We start from the raw sequence: 22,493 nt of genomic DNA on the forward strand, positions 1-22,493 counted from the left end.
TTTTAAAGTGGCAATTTGTAATTCTTCGAGTCCTCTGCTTCCTGAAAGATGAGTTGCAGTTGCACTGAAAATGTTGATAAGTCCTTGCCATTCTCTTCAACAGACTGAAGAACCTGCTGTGTAGAAATAATGTGCATGTGTGGAACAGGGGCAGCCTGGGAAAACACATGGTCTGACTTTTTCACACATACATACAGAGATTTCTCTGAACTGAATCTCAATCATTTTAAAAGCTCTTTGTCCCAAGATTGAAAAAACACAATTCAAGATTTCACACCAATGTCACTTAAAGGTATTTCTACATTTATTCAATTCAATTATATTTGTATAGCACATTTAACAATGGAAATTGTCTCAAAGAAGCTTTACTGATCATAAGAAATATATTACAGAATGTTTAATATTATACAAAGATTAATAATTATACAAAAGTTAAAGATTAATATTAAACTTATATGTAAATGTGTTTGTATTTATTCCTAATGAACAAGCCTGAGGTGACTGAGGTGAATGTGGTAATGAAAAACTCCCTTAGATGGAAGAGGAAGGAACCTTAAGAGGAACCAGATTCAAAAAGGAACCTCATCCTCATTTAAGTGACACTAGAGGGTGTGATTATAAACTGTTATAAACACCGGATAATGTTATTATGAATAATGTCCTTTCTACAGTCATATACAGACCAACAGTTGCGTATTGATTAGGAGATTGTTGTCCTCAAAGACAACATGGAGTTGGCATCTCCTCTTTGAATGCCCGAATCCAACAGGAACTGTTTCATTCCTCGATGCCTCAGGATCCACACAGTGTTGGCCTCTTTTCACTGAAGGCCTGAAATCTTCATGATGCCAAACACAACTGAAGCTGGCACAATCTTTGGATGCCTTGGTATTGGCTCAGGGTTTAAGGCTCAGGGTTGTTCAAGCCCCAGCACTGCCAAGCTGAACCTGTTAGGCCCTTGAGCAAGGTTCTTAACCCTCTCTGCTCCAGGGGTGATGTATCATCCCTGACCATGTGCTTTGACCCCAACCTCCAAAGTTGAGATATGTGAAGAAAGAATTTCACCATCCTGTAATGTATATGTGACAAATAAATTGGCTTCTGTCTAAAACTGTGTATCTTTTGGCTTCTTCTAAAAATTCACTCCACTTCTCCCTGTTCCCGCTAACATCAATAAGGAAATCATTGCTTATTGACTCACTCACTTCTGTTCTGCTGATTTTAATGTTCATTAAGCCATTTAAAAAGTGTGTAAGCGCTCTCCTCTGTTTTGATGATGATGATGTGACAGAGCCGGAGAATCAGCAGGTGTTTTGACAGACATACGAGTTGATCAGGATTATGTCCGTCGTGCATGTTTATATGCAGTGGCATAGAATACATTTTAAAGAAATGTATAAAAAGGCAAGTGGCTCAATCTCATGATGAAGAAATGCATTGCAGTATCATGGACCATAGATATCGGAACTTATACCATTAATACTGATGTAGAAACTCTGTCCATTGTGCATTGCATCTTTTAAACATTCTCTCCTGTTCTTTTTTGGTATATGTGTCATGCCATGAGTGTGTGCACTGCCTCTGAGTAACAATGCTCTATAATTTACTCAGACAACCTGCCTTTATTCCATTTTCACAGCACATTGCTTCTCCATTTGGTGCTTTGATTTGAGATGAATCTCATCATTACGTAGGTTCATGGAAATTTCAAGCTTGTGGGGGAATAATGTTTTTTTTTTTTTTTTTTTTTTTTGGAGCCAGACGTTTAGATTTAAACGATCAGAAGATCAGACTGTGTGTTATATTTGTGCTCCTGGAATGAATCCATTTAAAGTCTAGTGAGGGAGAAAGAGGGAGAGATTGAAGACAGAGAGAAAGAGGGATTGGGACTGAGCAAGAGAGAGAGAGAGAGAGAGAGAGAGAGAGAGACGAATGACAAGAGCTGTCGAGGTTTTGCTTATGGTAGAGTACCTTGTATTGTCTGAAAACCACAAACGACTACGGTGGCCGAGAAGTGCAAAACACATTAACAAATCCGAAAACAAATTAACAAATCTGAAAACAAATGAACAAATCCGTAAACAAATTAACAAATCCGAAAACACATTAACAAATCCGAAAACAAATTAACAAATCCGAAAACACAAGGACAAGTCAGACAAACCGGAAACGGTAGTGTATCGTTTTTGAATGGAAACTTACCGATCATTGGACAAGACACCTGTCACTCAAGATATACAGGTATGGAATCTTATGTGTAATGTGTAAAGTTCTCCGTTTAAATAAAGTTCTCCGTTCAAGAAAATAACAGAATTAATCCACAGTAATCCATTCCATCCATCCATTCCAACTTTTCCCTGAGGCAGACTGTTGAACTTCATGTATACCTTGAGTGACAGGTGTCTTGTCCAATCACAAACTATACCAACCTCTTCCGGGTTGTCTGAAATGTCGTTGTGTTTTCTGATTTGTTAATTTGTTTTCTGGTTTGTTAATGTGTTTTCTGGTTTGTTAATGTGTTTTCTGGTTTGTTAATGTGTTTTCTGGTTTGTTAATGTGTTTCGTTTCAGACAACCCGGAAGTGGTAGGTATAGTTTGTGAATGGAAACTTACCGATCATTGGACAAGACAACTGTCATTAAAGATATACAGTTGAATGAAAGGTGTCTCGTCCGATGATGGTAAGTTTCCATTCACAAACTATACCAACCTATTCCGGGTTGTCTGACTTGTTAATGTGTTTTCGGATTTGTTAATGTGTTTCCGGATTTGTTAATTTGTTTTGGGATTTGTTCATTTGTTTTGGGATTTGTTCATTTGTTTTGGGATTTGTTAATTTGTTTTCAGATTTGTTAATTTGTTTTGGGATTTGTTAATGTGTTTTGGGATTTGTTAATGTGTTTTGGGATTTCTTAATTTGTTTTCGGATTTGTTAATTTGTTTTCGGATTTGTTAATTTGTTTTGGGATTTGTTAATGTGTTTTCGGATTTGTTAATTTGTTTTCGGATTTGTTAGTGTTTTGGGATTTGTTAATTTGTTTTCGGATTTGTTCATTTGTTTTCGGATTTGTTAATGTGTTTTCGGATTTGTTCATTTGTTTTGCACTTCCCGGCCACCGTAAACGACACATCACAGCTCACAAGCCTGCTAGTAAATGAAACTCACTGAGTTTTTATGTAATTGGCACTACGTTTTTATTCACGAGAGCGTACGAAGAAGCAGCGATGATCACTCAGGAATTGATTACATTTGTAAGATGACAAGTCGAATGTACAGTAAGGGAAATAGAAGGAAAGTTCAATAGCGGTAATAAATATTCAGTGTATTATTGTACATTCATGAAATTAATTATTGCAAAGGGGCCAAAATATCTCATAAATTGTCCTCTGACTAAACGTGTCAATTTTCTCCATATTTTCACATTTTTACAGTGTCTAAGAAAGACATACTGTATTGTATTATGCTGATCAGACAAATCAGATAAATCATTTGAAGGAAGAAAAAAAGCCAAGATGAATAAAAAAGTAATTATAATAATTCTTTATAGGTAAAAAGTCAGTTTTATAGGAAATGATTCATCATCTGGGCTGCTCATAATTTACTATATTAAAAATACATAATTAAGCTAAACATTACTGAGGACGTTAGGAGCGGTATGCTGGCTTTATACATCCATAATCGCAAAAAGCAGATGTTATGTACTAAATTGCATTAATTAGGTCCACAGTTTGGAAAAGGAATTTGTATGAAAACAAACCTGTGATGAGCCCGTATTTTCGGGGACAACGCTTTTGGTTTGTTTTTTGTTTTATTACCACATCCTGTTTGCTCATGTAGTAATACAGTCATCCTGCTGCTTTGTGCTTTGCTTGTTTTTGGCTTACATTTTTTCATAATGACATACAGAATAATGATTTTAGATCATCTAGATTTAAATACGTAGATTTTGGCTCAGGTAGGTTGCTCTGCAGCCAGGAAAAATCACCGGTGTATTTAATCTGCTCTGATAGGTAAAACAAAATGAATCAAGGGGAGATAACTCTCTGGAATGTGGTTGCTTCTGTAATTTATTATACATATACAGTTGAGGCCAAAATTATTAGCCCCCCAGGAATTTTGGAACATTTTCCTAAAGATCTTTCCAATGTTTGCAGCATTGATAAAACTTGATATAATCAAACATTCGCCAGTGCTATTTAGTAGCTTTTGGTACATTTTGGAATATAAAATACATTTTTAGGCTTGCTTTATAATCAAATATAGTGAAAATGGGGTGGTCAAAAATATTAGCCCCTTGTGAATATTTGCTTTCAAAACACACCCAATTAATCAATCAGCTTTCAAAACACACCTAATTAATCAATCAGCTTTCAAACCACACCTGTGCAGTCAATTGGCTTCCTAACAACACCTGGGCATTCAATCAGCATTAAAGGACTCCAAGGAACAGGGCACTTGAACACATTATTGGGAGAGACTACTTTTACTCACCATGCCAAAGACAAAGGAAATCAGTCTTGAGCTCAGAAAGAAGATAGTGGAGGCTCATGATAAGGGGGAAGGCTATACTGCCATTTCCAAGCTTTTCACAGTGTCTAGAACCGCCGTACGTTGCATCATTGCCAAGTACAAGGAGACAAATTCTGTAAGAAACAAACCTGGGCGTGGTCGTAAGCGCAAGATTTCAAGAACCCTGGAGAGGAAAATAGTCAGAGATATCAGCAAGATGCCCCAGACATCTGCCAAGATGATTGTTGCTGACCTGGCCTCTTCTGGAGTTGATGTTTCAAGGAACACAGTTGTGAGGGCTCTTCATCGTGGTGGGCTTCAGGGCCATCGTCCCAGAAGAACCCCTTTACTCAAACAGCGGCACATCACAGCTAGACTGAGGTTTGCCCGTGAACATTTGAAAGGTAAAGATGAGTTTTGGGAGTCTGTGCTTTGGTCTGATGAGACTAAACTGGAACTGTTTGGGCACATAGATGTTGCTTATGTTTGGCGAAGAAAGGGTGAGGCCTTCAACCCTAAGAACACAGTTCCCACAGTTAAACATGGTGGTGGGAGCATCATGCTGTGGGGCTGTTTTGCAGCTTCAGGCACAGGGAGCCTTGTTCGGGTGCATGGCATCATGAAAAAAGAAAATTATGTTGACATTTTGAGGGATAATATGCAGAAATCTGCTCGTAGTCTAGCCTTAGGTCGTCGCTGGGTCTTCCAACAAGACAATGACCCAAAGCATACATCGAAATTGGTCCAACAGTTCCTGAAGGATACCAAAACAAAGGTCCTGGAGTGGCCCGCACAGAGCCCAGACCTCAATCCTATTGAGAATCTGTGGCGAGTGCTCAAAGTGAATGTCCATGCTCGGAAACCACGTAATTTGGACCAGCTGGAGCAATTTGCAATGGAAGAATGGGCTAAAATCCCTCAGGAAACCTGTGCCAACCTAGTAAAGAACTACTCTAAGAGGTTGTTGTCAGTTGTGGCTCAGAAAGGGTTCACTATTGACTATTAATGACCGGGGGCTAATAATTTTGGACGTTTCATTTTTGCCCTTTCTTGTTTCAACTCACTATTTCAATTAAATATCCTAATCAAACTTAGTGGAGATTTTGTCTTTGTTATTTTGGAAACAAACACACTATAAAACACTTGTTGTTAATGGTCATTTCCATGGAGAAATCAAGAGTTTTGTCTAATTTCATAAGGGGGCTAATAATTTTGGCCTCAACTGTATATAAATCTTCATTTACAACAACAAGGAATCCATCACACAAGCCCTTTGGTGCCTAATAGGTGAAAGCAGGAATACAGTCTTATACAGTATGCGTGCCTTATAGTATTAGAATTAGCTCTGGTGCTTTTGGGTGTGGTTCTACAGCTAAGCCTTGAGATGGAGAAATGATGGATAAGGGATAAATAGAGGAAAGGGTGAAGCATGGACAGCATGAACTCTGGCCATGACAGAGCTGGAAATGAGCAAGCAAACTCCTGATCCAGGACACTTGACATTTTGAGTGATGGCATCGGTGCAGCAGAAGCAGGCAATTCTTACACACGCATTTCTATCAGCAGAATAGACAGAAAGGCTTTCCACTGCACACTGGCTCTCACAGCCCTATAGAGAGTGGTATATACAGGCGACTTTATGCAACATATCGAATTAGATTTATCTGCGAACAGACAAAGGAATATTTTCAATAACATTTGATTCAGAAAAGGACAAATCTCTAAGCCTACATCTATCTACATCTATAATATAACAGACATTTAACTAATACACGTTTCTGAGCTGACCCAGAAATAGCACCTGTTGTGTTTTGTATGCCGAGCAAATAAGAATCTGTCAAGCTGATTATTTTCACTGCACCAGAATCAGAGATGACGCTGAAGGCGATGATGATGATGTACAAATGTTGTTAAAAGAACCTGCCGCTGTCTCTATTTTACTCATCTGGGATGGCTGTGATGGATGGATTTCATCTCCTCAATAAAGATTATGACCATTGTTCTCCACTGGCCACACCGGTGTTTGTTGCAACGCGTTACCTGTCCTCTTCTTTTATTTTCAGCCCTCGTTCCTGCAGGAAAAGACAAGAAATGTTTGGTTGTAAAATGCCAGAGGTCTTAATAGCTAATGCCTCCCATAGACTGTTAATGAGATGTAATAATGAGGTCACACAGTGGGAGCTCTCTTGGATCATTGATGTTTGGATGCATGTTGCATCTTGTACACAGTCGAACAGCATAATGCTCTCCAGGGCAGAATGTTAGTCAGACTCACTTGCCTTTAACACCTCATCCAAAACGGTTTGTTTTCCTTTTATACCACAGTGGTTTGCAAATGTTTTGTCAACATCTGTATATGTTCATGTCGAATGGGCTCGGTCAGAGGGCCTATGGGATCAGGCATGTACTTTCAGAGTGTCTCTGGGAATCGATGGACTGTCAGGGTGTCTATGGCTGTGAGCAAGTACTGTCTGGGTGTCTGTGGGATCAGGTGGTTGCACTGGGAGTGACTGTGGGAGTGGACAAATGCTCTCAGAATGTCTGTGGTAGTAGACAAGTGCTGTCAGTGAGACTGTGGGAGTTGACATGTGCTCTCAGCATGATCTGGAGTGGACAGTTGATCTGAGAATGTCTGTGGGAGTGGACAGGTGCTGTCAGAATGTCTGTGGCAGTGGAAAGGCGTCTCAGACTGTCTGTGGGATTGGACAGGTGTGTCAGAATGTCTGTGGTAGTGGGTAGATGCTGTCTGAATGTCTGTGGAAGTATACAGGCATGTCAAAGTGTCTATGTGGCGTGGAAAGGCATGTTGTAATGTGGGCCAGAATGTCTGTGGAGTGGACAGGTGTGTCAGACAGTCTGTGGGAGTGGACAGGTGTGTCCGAATGTCTGTGGAGTGGACAAGTGTGTCAGAATGTCTGTGGAGTGGACAGGTGTGTCAGAATGTCTGTGGAGTGGACAGGTGTGTCAGAATGTCTGTGGGAGTGGACAGGTGTGTCAGAATGTCTGTGGGAGTGGACAGGTGTGTCAGAATGTCTGTGGGAGTGGACAGGTGTGTCAGAATGTCTGTGGGAGTGGACAGGTGTGTCAGAATGTCTGTGGGAGTGGACAGGTGTGTCAGACTGTCTGTGGGAGTGGACAGGTGTGTCAGACTGTCTGTGGGAGTGGACAGGTGTGTCAGAATGTCTGTGGGAGTGGACAGGTGTGTCAGAATGTCTGTGGGAGTGGACAGGTGTGTCAGAATGTCTGTGGGAGTGGACAGGTGCTGGCAGAGGGTCTGTGGGAGTGGACAGGTGTGTCAGAATGTCTGTGGGAGTGGACAGGTGTGTCAGAATGTCTGTGGGAGTGGACAGGTGTGTCAGACTGTCTGTGGGAGTGGACAGGTGTGTCAGAATGTCTGTGGGAGTGGACAGGTGTGTCAGAATGTCTGTGGGAGTGGACAGGTGTGTCAGACTGTCTGTGGGAGTGGACAGGTGTGTCAGAATGTCTGTGGGAGTGGACAGGTGTGTCAGACTGTCTGTGGGAGTGGACAGGTGTGTCAGAATGTCTGTGGGAGTGGACAGGTGTGTCAGAATGTCTGTGGGAGTGGACAGGTGTGTCAGAATGTCTGTGGGAGTGGACAGGTGTGTCAGACTGTCTGTGGGAGTGGACAGGTGCTGGCAGAGGGTCTGTGGGAGTGGACAGGTGTGTCAGAATGTCTGTGGGAGTGGACAGGTGTGTCAGAATGTCTGTGGGAGTGGACAGGTGCTGGCAGAGGGTCTGTGGGCACAAGTGGCTGCGGTTTGAATGTCTGCAGAAATGGTTTGTGGCAGTCAGTGTGTTTTCAGGAATGAATAAACACTGGAATTAAGAAATCAGTGCAGCTTTACCTTGTGTCTCCAAAACACCCTGCCATTAACCTCTAACATTATATATTATGTGTCCTTGCTATATAAAGCAAGGCTGCCAGATTTTAACATTAAACCACTGCTCAGATCAAGTTCAATAACTTTGTTAAATGGAGAATGGGTTATACACAAAGGCATTTTTCACTGTGCGACTGTAAAGCATTTTAATGGAAGAGGCTCATAATTCACAATGTTCATATTACTAAAGCTGTTGTTCAAAAAAAAGAAAAGAGCCTTTTTATGGTTTCATTCATTCTGATGAGAAATTAGATTATACCGAAGCTCAGCTCGAATACTGTGATCTGAATACTGAAATTGCAGTAGTGCATCTGTCAGTCTATTTAAAGTCCCAGGATTCACTCATGTTTAGTCCATGGGCCACACAGGAAGTGTGTTACACAGATTGCATCCTGGTGGAAACATATTTTAGAAATGTTTGACATTTTGCATGCTATGATAGTATATTCTTTTCTTTAGTAAAACGTTACACCTCAACATGATCCCTGAACACTTTCCTAACTTACATTAAAGGAATATGAAGACTCAGCTGATTTCTTATATCACAATCACAGATGAAAATTTATCGAATGAAAATTTTCAGAGATAAGGTTTTAAAATGCTAGATGTCTCTCACTAACCAACCCATCCACCCATCCACACCATATACCACCCCACCTTGTACCACCCTGTTATGTATCACATATATTTATATAGGTTTCCTGTCTCACCCATACATTAGCCAAACTTAATGTGACTGCCTGAAAGTTGTCAGTGGACGTCACACTTACGGCAAATGATTATTTAGGACGCAGTTCATGTGACCAACAGTCCAGGTTTATATATTAATATAAAATACAGCTGGACAGCCTGGAAAGTTAGTTTAATACTAGTTCATTAAAACCTAATTACATTATTTATGCGTTCGCTTGTTTATTGCTTTGGAGATTTTGTGTGTAGCTTACTTCCCATGGGTCCTCATTTGTGTATGATTTTTATAGTCACATTTATATCCAGGCATCCGCAGAACACATAAACAATATATGGGCCACGTTCAGAGTTTTCTGGTGTACCATTAATGGGAAGCAGTATTTCAGTAATGCGTTTTAGACCAGCACTTTAAGGCCCCCATCCTAATAATTAGGTTATAGAAATTGACTGAGAAACGGAGATTACGTTTTTTTTTTTCACTTAGGCTGCCAAATACAATATGAAGCATAAAACAAAATAGTACAAAAAAAAGGTCAGTTTAGACAAATTCTAGCTTTCAAACCAAACACTGTGTAAATATTTACTTTGAAAGTTTCTTGTATTCACAGTCAGCTTATTGCATGCATGAGTTGATTTCCTGTACACGGCATTCAGCTTATGTAAATCACCCACTTGTAGTCCATGCTTCTGAGGCTGTCAGATTTTTTTTTTTTTCAGTAGAAATGTCAAAGAGAAAAAAAAAAAATCAGGGATAGAACATGCAGACTGAAGGTCTTATTTAAAGCATTTAAAGTATGAGCAAAGAAAACTTTTTATAATTACAGCAGCAGTTTAAAGGCAGCAAATCTACAGTATCCAGGTGGGATTATCCATGAAAGCAAAGATGAAACTTGGGCTTGAAGTGTATTATTTATTTGTTTGTTTGTTTTTTTGTTTGTTTATTTATTTATTTGTTTGTTTATTTATGCAAATGTATATATCCATGTGAAATTTTTTGCAGCAGCAAAAAAATCAGTTCATAGTGTGGAAAGCTTCAAGCAGAAGAAGTATCAGGATGAATCAGGCAGATCAGAAAGGTGAGATGAGCAACATAGTAAGAGAGAGAGAGAGAGAGAGAGAGAGAGAGAGAGTTGTTCCAGCTCCAGCAGCCTTAGGTATGACATTATAACTAAAAGGAAGAACCAAAAGATAACACCGGCATGCTACCGCTCCACCATCAACAAGCCTGAGTGAACGCATGAGACAGCACACCTTATGCATTCATTAATATCATTATCATTGGAAGGGCTGCGTAAATACTCTTGAGTTTTTTAGGGGTTATATAAGGTCAGGGCAAGAATCGATCCAGAGAGAAAAAGAGCAATAGGGCTAAATTCTAGAGGGAATTATCTCATTCAGACAATGCATATTTATTATCTCTTATTTGGGCAGTTTTGTCTTTTAAGTCACAATGTTTATAGCCAGAAATAAAGGCTTATACTGATGATACAGTGGCATATAATGTTCTATCTTTATATCCTTATTTGACTTCCTTATGCAAATTATGCTATGAATGCTATGAATTAAATGACGTGACGTGACATACGGCTAAGTATGGTGACCCATACTCAGAATTCGTTCTCTGCAATAAACCCATGCAAAGTGCACACACACAGCAGTGAACACACACACACACACACACACACGGTGAACACACACCCGGAGCAGTGGGCAGCCATGTATGCTGCGGCGCCCGGTGAGCAGTTTGGGGGGGTGGGGGTTTGGGGGGGGTGTTGTTTTCTCTGACCATTAGGCCACGACTTCCCCAATCATATATCATTAAATCATATATCATTGCAAATATTGTCACCGAGCTACGGTGCACACTCCATTTTCTTGTTTGTTTTTTCGGATAGCTGAGAGATGCAGAGTCAAAAACAGATAAAAAGCTAATATTGTAACACACAGAGGAAGATTAAAAAATGCAACATATTCATGTGAATACTGTGAGGATAGTGACTCAATAAGAGATGGTGTTTTGAGATAAGTGAGACGAAGGCGTTCTCACATGAGGACACATTAGAGAGAAGCTTTATGTGCATTTATATATCTATGTGTGTCATTTATCATGTTCTTATATGTCCTAGTCATATTCCTCTGTCTTTCTATTACCTTTCATCACCTCATCTGTAGCACAGTTGGGCAAAGTGCAATGTAATCAGAGGTTGGATGGAAATCCAGCTGTGCAACAGATGATGTGGTGAGAGGCAAAACCTTCACTCTTTGTCTCTGGTGCTCCCCAGGTGGGCGATCAGATCCTGGAGGTGAACGGGCGGAGCTTCCTGAGCATTCCTCATGACGAGGCAGTGCGCATGCTCAAGTCTTCACGCCACCTCATGATGACCGTGAAGGATGTGGGACGACTGCCTCACGCCCGCACCGTGGTAGGAGAGACCAAGTGGATTGCCAGTTCCCAGATCACAGACAGCTCGGCCAGCAGCAGTGTAGCAGGGTGAGATAAAAATGAAGCATTGTAAATGCTTTATAGATTTTTAATGCTCTTTTACTTATGTAATGGAGAGCGTCTCTCTCTCTCTCTCTCTCTCTCTCTCTCTCTCTCTCACACTCTCTCTCTCTCTGTACACTCTATAATGTGGAGCTTTATTTAAGCACTTGATAAATCATTAGTGTGTTTGGTACTCAGACTTCTTTTTAAAGAGGCAGTACCAACAGTACCACCAGTCTAAATGTGTGTGAATAGAGAATTAGGTTTTTAAACCAGTTTTATTCCTAGGCTTTATGGAATATAAGAATGCCATTGGTTTATATACAGTATTTTATGGATAAGGGCCTTGCTCAAGGGCCCAACAGGTTCAGCTTAGCAGTGCTGGGGCTTGAACCCTAATCCACCAATCAACAACTCAGAGCCTTAACCACTTGAGCTAGTTTTCTAAAATTAAAACAGTCGGAGCAGACGTGTAGAAATGTTTGCAGTAGTAGAACTGGTACTCTATTGCCCCTTTTCCACCAAAAAGAACCGAGTGCTGGTTCAGAGCTAGCACTGGTGCTGGTTCAAAGTTGGTTCCACTGGTAAGCCTTCTAAGAACCGGTTTGCCTTTCCGCCGGCTAAAGAGCCAAGTCTGACGTCACTGTATACGTGTCACGTGTCTCAGCAACTTTAGCGCAGCAGCAGCAAACACAAACACATCAACAATGGCGGGTGTTGCTTTACTGTTACCGCTCATGGCTTTGTGAACCTACATTAGCATCCAAACGCGGCGAATCCAACGTGTACGTGCAGCTCCATGTAATTTGTATAAACGGAGGTTGTAATCGAGAAAGTACATAACGTTATTTTTCATTAACACAGAAAAAAGGTAGCCTTAGCATGTAGCTACCTACTATAATGTGTGCATAAAGTAAAAAAGTATTAAACATTAGTATACTTAAGCTACATTATCAAATGCGCTAACAGTAGCCCCGCCCCCAGCCCCTGACACAAGCGGTTCTTAAGTCTAGACCAGCAACGTTTTGGTGCTACTTAAGAACCACTTTTCCTGGTTCAGAGCCGGTGCTTTGGCTGTCGAAACAGAAAGAACTGGTTCTAAATTAGGCTCTGGCTCCGAACCAGCACTCAAACTGCCTCGGTGGAAAAGGGGCATATGGTACTCGTAGGGTTCTTCTTTTATACTCACAAAGTGAAAATATCAAAAAATATCATATGACATTTGAAATACATGTATTATTGTGTTTTGAACAAAATAATGCACTATTGTCTCAACCACATCATTGTCGCAAAGCAGCTCTACAGAAATCTTATTTTAAATTCATATCTAGATTCTTAATGAGGAATGACTCACTGATACAACTTAAAAGGTACCAGACTCAAAAGGAAACCAGTGGCTTCCTGGGAGAAACCAGATAGCAGGATGACAATGAATCATTAATGTTCTAGAGTAAGCTGAAGCACTAAGTACTATTACATATACACTATATATGCTATATGGCTACAGTACCTTGACATCAATGTCCTTCTGAGAGAACTTTATAACCGAAGATAAATTTATTTCAAATCAATACGCTGCAAAAGATTTGTGGATTACTCGCTAAGAAGCTATTAGTAGTCGTTATCCCAAGTAAATCCTTAAGGGCTAAAATAATGTGATAATCTCTGCTAATGTGCAAAATACATTTTATATTATTTTATCTATTTTTTTAAACATTTTTTTCGAAGCCTCACTGGCGGCACTGAAATCACCCATTTTCTGGCTGATAAGTTTGAGAGTTTGTGTTGTTTTCACTCATGTCTCTGCCTGACTAAACAGCCTGTGGGTGTTCGGGCGTTGTGTTTGTGCTTAATAAATTACCAATTCTATGCTTAGACATGCTGATTTAATTTGAGTCCTGAAACTGCTCTAAGGTTGGGTTTAAATCTCCATTTTAAGAATAGTCCTAGTGCTAGCAATTCCACCCTCTTGTTTTCTATTTGGCTACATCTTTACAGCCTTCGAGCAGCCCTGTGGCTAAAAAGAGTTGTGAAAATGCTGCAGCCTGCTCCTGGTGTCACAGCTGTACTCTTTACTGAAGAAGGAAGTTAAGCATGGAAACCAGATCGATGCCTTTATTCCTTAGGCTTCTTCCAGGTTTTATTTTAAATGATGTATGTCAACAGTAGTGACTTATAGTAGAGTTCTTTTGTATGCAGGTCTATAAATAGAAGTGTTTGTGTGTGTGTGTGTGTGTGTGTGTGTGTGTGTGTGTGTGTGTGTGTGTGTGTTTGTGTGAGATAGAGTGGGAAAGAGAGTGAGGTGGTGGGTAAATTGCCCTTTGTGTCCAGTGCAAACACGTTTTCCGTCAGCTTTAATGGAACGTGGCTGATGGAGGTTTAGCTATACTTGCAGGCAAGAGAAAAATGCAAGGTGGCATTTTATAAAGGGCCGTTTATTAGCTTATTTCTTGGCTCATATGGCGTGAGGTACACCTACACAGAACAGGCTACAATCCCACAGGACCAGCCGTGTTCGTACTGTTCGTACCGTTTCATCCGCGCTGCAGAGTAAGGCTCATTATAATGCTGGAGAAGGTGTGTAGGGCTCTCTCGTTTGTTCTTTTATTCTCTAGACTAACCCAGGCTCTTCAGATCCATGCATTCCAAAGAACCATTTCTCATTTCTAGTCATCACCGTCCATGCTTATAGACGGTGTATAGTTTAATGGAGCAGACGCTCTTCCATACAGGACACAATAGCTCACCTTAGTCTATAATAGTTACATAACAGGTATTTTACATTTACACCCTACAACTGTTAACGTATTGTAATCCGCATGGGAAAAATATCTAGAAAATAATTCATTTATCCAGCAGTTTTCCTAAATCCAATGGCACAACATACAGTAGTATAACACCTGACTGAAATTCAAACACAGGATGTTTATTTTACTGTAGAATTTTAGTCTAAAATATCATGCTGTCGGGCGGAATCCTCGTATCTCCAAAACCGTTATTTTTCAGGAAATTAAAAAAACGCCGTACCTTATCTGCAGTGCACAGGGTTTAGTCCGCGTTGCAGTGGATTGTCTTGCGCTAAATTCCTGTCCTCAGACGAGCACCAGATCTAGTGGTCAAGATTTTTTTTTTCTTTGAGCCCAGTGTTTTGAAGACATTTACCTCAGAAGACGCGTTGATTCGTTGCGACTCTTCTTGAAGAAAAATATGGTGCGAAGCTCTCCCGCGGAGTGAGGAAGAGGTGGACAGTTGAAGTGTCCAAAGGAGTTATCAGATTTGCGCTCAAGCTATTTTCAAGACTTTAGATTGGTTAATAACTTGTAAAAATAACAGACCCACGTGGGGACTGACCAATAGCATCGATATGTGAAAAAATATGAAATTGACAAAATTTGGACATACGAGGTTTCCGCCCGACAGCGACGATATGTAAATGCACAATGATGTTATATAGTCCTAATAAACATTAAACTAACATCAAGCCTAGTGTTTCTAATAATGGATGCCACTGATACAGTATGTATTAGGTGTAAAATTAAACAGTGGAAAGAATTCTTTAGGGTATAGAAAATAAAAGTCAAGTTCTATTAGTCATACTATTATACAGTAGCAATGCATTTACAAGATGCAATGGTGACTCTACTACAGATACTGATCAGAAAGTCAGGGATTCAAGCCCTAGCACTGTCAAGTCTCTTTGCTCCAGAGCTATAGCTATAATGGCTATAATAAAATAGAATTTCACTGTGCTGTGATGTATATGTGACAAATAAAGGCTTTTTCTACATGCACTATGCTTCTTTTTGTTATTATTGTACAGCTCTAACATGCTGTGAAACTGCCATTCTTTAATAAGTACTGTTATCTGTCAGTAATTTTCATCACTGTCAAAAGCTAGATGAAAACTTTGTAATTATAAGAATATTGACACTGGGTTGTTTTTTTTTTACTCTATGTTAGCCACTGGTTTTGAATTCCGCCAGAGTGCTTTCCTGCCACACTATTGATTTCTCGTCATTTCTTTCTCTATTGTAGTCTTTCTATGGATCAAGGGGCTTCAGCCTCAGGAAAGGTGAGTGCTGGGTTTCTCCATCTGAGCACAATGTTCTCTTGTGTTTCTTTTGTTAACACCCCAATTTTTACAGCAGTGCTACCAAACCAAGGCATGTATTTTGGTTGTAATTACTTTGCTGCAATTAGCACAGTAAAGCAATTCTGAGTATTTGTGCTTCCAACTGTTTATAGTACAGTATAGATGTGCTATTAAAATGACTCCCAAAAATCTGGTGTATACATTAATGTAGAAAAAGAAGTTTGGTTTGAGTCATAAAATGGCCATCTGCTGTTGAGCTTTTCTAATCTAGCATATTGATATTGCGTCAGTGAAAATGAAGTTGCAGTAAAATATATTGGGTGTTCAGGCTTCATAATGGATTAGCTTCAGTCTGTTTGTGGTGTTTTAATGACTGAAACAATGACGGTATGAAAATGTTCTTGACTAGATAATTAAAATGAGAACGGGGGCACAGTGACGAGGCATTGCCTGTTGAGTTATAGGACAAACTGAACATCGATGAGTGATCGAAAATCTATCGTGATATAATGACATGGGTTTTAGGTGCTAGAGTTTAGGATGGATCTGTTTGAGAACCTTCAATCCAGGATGGTGGCCTGCTTTTGCACTCAGAACAGTCTCAATTCTGCGTGGCTCATCATAATGGTTTGTGTGGTCTGAGACGCTGTACTGCTTACCATGGTTGTAAAGAGCTGTTATTTGAGTTGCTGTTTTGAGCCTTCGTCTTAGCCTTCCTGTCAATCCAGCGCTGTTACAGTAGCACTAACAGCTATTCCACAGACAATTAAAATTTCCCCTGATTTTAATGTTTGATGTTTTTAATGATTGACATGAATATTAACTGATGCTCTTTGTCTTTATCTGCACGATTTTATACATTCCACTGCTACCGAATGACTGACTGTTTGGAGTTGCATGAATGAGCAGGGTTTGTGATATAGGTTTGTGATTAGCCCTGCTATAGGTGTCTTGTATAAAATCTATTTTCTGGTCCTGTTCTTTAATATTCTCTAGTGATATTGGTATTCATGAGTTTACTCTTTATCATGCGTTTATCATACTATATCCTACTCTACAGCAGTGCATTGTGAGGCCTTACTTGTAAAGATGGTTTTAACATGCATCTTACCATGCTAAATTTTATTCTCATTTTTATTACTTTGTCTCATGTGTGTCCTCTCTATTCCCTTTGGCCAAAAAAATTACCCCATTAGTTCATGTCTGGTTTTGGGCTCTTTTCACTATCCGTGCACTGACTAACTTCCCTTTTTTGCAAATCTGTCTGGGGTTAGCTGCCTGTACTTCCTCAAAATCACGCGCTTTCTACGGTCAGTCGGAGAGGCTCAAAGCTTTCTAGTTCTTTCATTTATATCGATGTTTAATTTTTGTTATTTAAAATTTCCTACACAGGCTTATATTTTGGTGATGTTTCTTCATTTATCATTAGGACTACATTATTGACTTAAATTATTTGTTTTTTTTTCCTGGGTTAAATCAGATGTTTCAAAACACTAAACAGGAATTTGACATACCTGGCTTAAGATGTCATGATCAGTGGTACACATGTTGGGGAAGGTGTACAAGGTAAAATCAGATAGCGTGGTCCTTCCCCCATTACAATATGACCGTTAGTTTGTATAACACACAGAATCTGTCATTGCTGGTGGGTTTGAATCCCAAAGATCTGTTACTGGACTGCAGCCAAATCACAGCCATGCTGATATTCAGTCTAATGGCATTCTTACTCTTCAGAGCTTCAGGTCATTTTTACATCATACAGCAGAAAAATCTGATCTCATTAGCTTTGTATAGAAAAATAGATGGATATATGTTCTGTTTAGTTTGAACGAAAAAGTGCAAAAAACATGTACTGTACTTTAATTCAATTTTCTGCTTTCTTTCTACTAACAAGTACCCCAGCATGATGGACAGCCTTCAAATAAATAAGAACCTTCATAGGAAATAAGAATAACATTCTGTTCCAAAAAAAAAAAAAACATGGAATGTTCCAGGCTTTTAACAGAGAGAAAAGAAAAGAAAAATGAGAGAGTAATTATTGTGAGAAGACAAATGGAGAAAAAAGGGAGCAGCCAGGACAGGGTAATGCAACTCAATGTGACCACAGCAGGGGATTTCTGAGAAAAACAGCACTTCAGATTAAACCAGTAGCGACTGCGAGTGATGAGTTGTGAGGCTTGTGCTTAAATGTGTGATTTTTTTTTTTTTGCATGAATTTAATAAATGGGAAAGTAAACAAGGAATGGAGTAAGAAAAAAAAAAAAAAACAGCTTGGCTCTCAGATGAATTGCATTTCTTTGCAAAGGATGTGAACGCTGTTTAGTTTATAAATCAATTGACACCAGTATCACCTCTTAACCCCCTATGTAAATTATTTGAAGTTTAGCCCCGGGGATCTAATACCATAATTTCAGTGTCTGATTACAGTGATGATTGGTGCTCTCTTTAGAAGTGTACAAACAACCGTTTAATTTTCCATAGGCCCATATTAAAGCCTTATGGCAAAATTTGCGTGAATAATTGCAGACGTGTTTGCTGGTACCGTTTGATTAATTACAGGTCAGTACTCAAATGTGAGCCGCTGTGGGGAAAACATGCACAGATAATTGGCATAATCTTTAAAAAAGGAAAATGTCCTTTATGCAATTTCATTACAAAGCCCCTGTCAGACACTTTGTCTCTCCCCAGTGCATGCAATGAATTGAATTCAGCACAAACTCATATGATTAAAGATTCATGAGAATCTGCATGACCACTTATTACACATTAAAGCTTTAAAGCTTGAAAGCAGGTAATGAAAGTGTATGTACACAGTAGTAGTGTGTTGTAATTGAAATACAAGTGACATGTACCTGACATAGGGAGACTTTAAACGTGATAATTATGTAACTGTAAATATCAGGAAACAAGCTTTTTATAGATATACAGTATAAAATGCCATGGTAGTGCTTTATCACATATACAGTACATTACAGAACAGGGAAATTCTTTCTTTACATATCCCTGGAGCAGAGAGGGTTAAGGGCCTTGCTCAAAGGCCCAACAGTAGCAGAGTTTCAGTAATGGGGCTTGAACCTCAATCCACCAATCAACAACTCAGACCCTTAACCACTTGAGCCACCACTGCTCTAGTATTATTATTATTATTTCTGTCAGGACCACTTTGTCAAATGAGAATTTATTAGATGATAGCATACTGTACAGTTAGTGTTGGCGGTATGGTTCTGTTCTGGGCAGGAATCCACGCGCCCGTCTGTGCGCATGCATGGGCCGAGCGGGGAGAGCAGCAACTAGAAAATAGAATAGACAACCCCACCCCACTTTCATTTAAGTACAATTCCTCAGTACTGGTTCTGTGTGGGTGGAAACTGAAGATAGGACAAAACAGTGAAATTAACTTTTTTGTGTTTTAATTTTTGTATTTCTAATAGTTTGTTATAGAACACAACATTGTTTTGTTTTGTTTTTTGTAAATTTGAAAATTGTAGATTATCCAAAAATCGTAAAAATGACCAAAATTCGATGAACAAAATTAACCTCATCATGCCTTAACCTTATCCTGATAGAATAGTCACATTATACAAACCTCTATCATATACTGGATTATTCCACTGACTCCAGGTCCTTGCTTTGACTTTGATCCCAATTCCCCAAATAAATCTTAATCATAAACCACTTCCTTGTGCCAGTTTTCCTGAACAAAGCCAACTAACTTGTATTTTTTTTTGCTGAGTGAGACACTTAGCGTTATAGATTGCACTATGAAATTTCATGCCTTGAGAGTGGCTCAACTGGACTGAGGCTCTTTGCCAGCCTACTACAGCTTTAACCTTCACTATAGAGAAGTTTCTTAAAGAAAATGGAACATCGATTTGCAGAAAATTGCATCTTCTTTGAAGAGAGTCACACACTTATACATGGAGCCGTTTTGTTTCCTTTCATCGGGTTTGGAAAAATGATACAGATGTGTCCTTGTGTGAAAAAAATTGCTTTTGATAGATTCACCTTCCGTTGCTCATTTTTTAATTCTGTCTTTCTGATTTAGGAACAGTGCTCATGTAACAGTCACAGTTGTGCTGAAATGCAGATTTATTTACAGAAATTCTTGGTTTGCAGGCATTAATGAGGCATGCAGCAAAGTGAAAGTGGATACATATTCATTTTTTAATTGTCATACACCGTTGGAAAATACATTAGTGCTCCCAAATGCATTCGAACACTTAGAATAGAATGCTGTTCAGGCCTTTATTTGTTAATGCACATAGAGGAGATAACAGTTTCCTAATCAAAGAGGACAGAATTTTCTATGGATAAATGTATGAACTTCACATTGTACTCAACATGGCTGTATACAGATTCCACAACTAAGTCCCAAAGTTACAACAAAACCTACAGTGGGAAAAGAGAAAAGTTACACAGGTGCTTTAGTTGTTTTTCTGGACTTAATATTTACCACCTCAGAGATAGATACTTACTCCTGCAAACAGGGAACACCCCACAAGGGTGTTCAGTGGGTAGTGGTGGCTCAAGCAGTTAAGGCTCTGGCTTGTTAAGGCTTTGGCCAAGCTGGCGCAGTTGGGCCCTTGAGCAAGGCTCTTAACCCCTCTCTGCCTCAGGGGTGCTGTGTCATAGCTGATTCTGCGCTCTGACCCCAACTTCCAAAGTTGGGATATGGGAAGAAAGAATGTTACTGTGCTGTAATGTATATGTGACAAAAATAAAGGCTTCTATAAGACCTGCCGTTTTAAAGATGCTCTGACCCAGTCATCTAGCCACCTCAATTTGGTCCTTTAGTTACTCAGATTCTCACACATGCCCATTTTTCTTGCTTCCAGTACTTTGAGAACCGTCTTTTCACTTGCTGCTTACTATATCCCACCATAAACAAATGTGCAAATACTTTAGAGAAGGATAGAGAAGATATAGAATGAAGTGTATATATATAACAAAACATATATATATATATGTTTTGATTACAGAAATTTTCAGACAGGTAGAACTTTATTGTCGTTGCCGAGTACAGGAACATAACAACGAAATGTCGTTTATCATCTACCAGAAAAAGGAAGGAACAAAGGAAGTCCAGATAAATATGTAAATATATGTACAATAAATAAATAAAAGTATGTGCATAAGAATAGTATGTGTATAGAAATATGTGAATATGTGATAGTTGTGTATATACAGCACAATATGTCTGAAAAAATATGTATAATTATGCGTGTCTGTGCAATATGTGTGAAATATGTACAACGTATGAAGGTAGAGAAGATGTGACAGAGTGTACGGGGTGGAGCAGAGCTGTAAGGTGATTACAGAAAGTGATTAGTGAGACATTTGGGTCCTTGTCCTGTAGTGTACAGTTCAGTTCAAGTTTAAGGTCATGGACAATAATGAAAATTATGATTTCACGAGGGGGGCACGGTGGCTTAGTGGTTAGCACGTTTGCCTCACACCTCCAGGGTTGGGGGTTCAATTCCCGCCTCCGCCTTGTGTGTGTGGATTTTGCATGTTCTCCCCGTGCCTCGGGGGTTTCCTCCGGGTACTCCGGTTTCCTCCCCCGGTCCAAAGACATGCATGGTAGGTTGATTGGCATCTCTGGAAAATTGTCCGTAGTGTGTGATTGCGTGAGTGAATGAGTGTGTGTGTGTATGGGTTGGCACGCCGTCCAGAGTGTATCCTGCCTTGATGCCCGATGACGCCTGAGATAGGCACAGGCTCCCCGTGACCCGAGGTAGTTCGGATAAGCGGTAGAAGATGAGTGAGTGAGAGAGTGATTTCACGACTGCAGTTGTGTATCTCTGTGTGCATGATGTACTTATGTGTGCAATAGAAATAATTTAATAAATCCAGTCTTCCCTGTTGCACTGCTCCTTTTTCTCCCATGTGCCTAAACATTACACTTACCACTGCTGTTGGTACAAAATACTTCTATTTACAGTGGAATAAACAGGCAGTGCTTCTGTAGTGCTATTTTATAAGCTGGAAGACAACATGAGTAGAAGCTATATTTTTAATTTAAGACAAAAAATATACTAATTACAATTAGGACCATTCATGCGTGCTTTTTTTTCTCTCATCCTAGACTTAACGTGACAGCATTAAATTAAATCATGTAACTCGCAGTTGATGGTATTTGCTTTCCGTGCCAGAACAGCATTAAGGCATTGATCAATTATTTAGAGTCAGAGAAAGCCAAAAGTAGAGTCTACAGGATGTTGGTGTGTCTTTTTGTGAATTAATAGTTACACAGGAGATTTTAGGAGACCGTAGATGCACACAGTGAGTTTGCTGTCACAGAGTAATGGAAGAAGTTCAGACGGTAAATTATTCAATAAAGAAGAACCATTTATATTTTTTTCTGTCAGGTTCAGAATTAAAGAAGAAATTTCTGACTATATTTTGAGGAACAATTATGTAATATTTCTTAAAGAAAAATGAACAGAGAGGAAAATAGCAAAGGCTTGCTTATTAATGATAGATGTTTATTTTTAACTTGTATCATCTCAGTGACAGACAGAAGAGGAATCCTGACTGATCTCTCCAGCTATTCGCACAGTCAATACCCTGTCTTTGTGTAGAGCCAAAAATGTCCTTGTTAACATCCATCAGTAAAACAGTTCAACCCCACACCTTCCCTCCAAACAAAACCCGTCTAAAAATATGTTAAAAGCTTGCTTCTGCACTGTAGTAGTGTTTTGTTCCCATTATCATAATGTCATAATTTTTGTTGTTTATATGCCTTATTATCTATACATAATGAATTATAAGTTTATCATATTTTCATAGAGCAGTTGTGTCAGGAACTACTAG

At 39.4% G+C, this 22,493-nt stretch overlaps 1 protein-coding gene across 2 annotated transcripts in view; it reads left to right on the forward strand.

The window, feature by feature from the left end:
- The window catches only part of whrna (whirlin a), a 96,661-nt gene that overhangs the window by 51,600 nt on the left and 22,568 nt on the right, over positions 1-22,493 (forward strand). For both annotated transcript variants that reach the window (XM_060890874.1, XM_060890876.1), the window contains exons 4-5: positions 11,385-11,593; positions 15,623-15,659. In XM_060890874.1, the coding sequence (XP_060746857.1) occupies positions 11,385-11,593; positions 15,623-15,659 (246 nt within the window). The remainder of the gene's footprint in view (positions 1-11,384; positions 11,594-15,622; positions 15,660-22,493) is intronic.

Source organism: Tachysurus vachellii, chromosome 17 (genome assembly GCF_030014155.1).
Source record: "Tachysurus vachellii isolate PV-2020 chromosome 17, HZAU_Pvac_v1, whole genome shotgun sequence".
In the NCBI taxonomy this organism is placed as follows: Eukaryota; Metazoa; Chordata; class Actinopteri; order Siluriformes; family Bagridae; genus Tachysurus; species Tachysurus vachellii.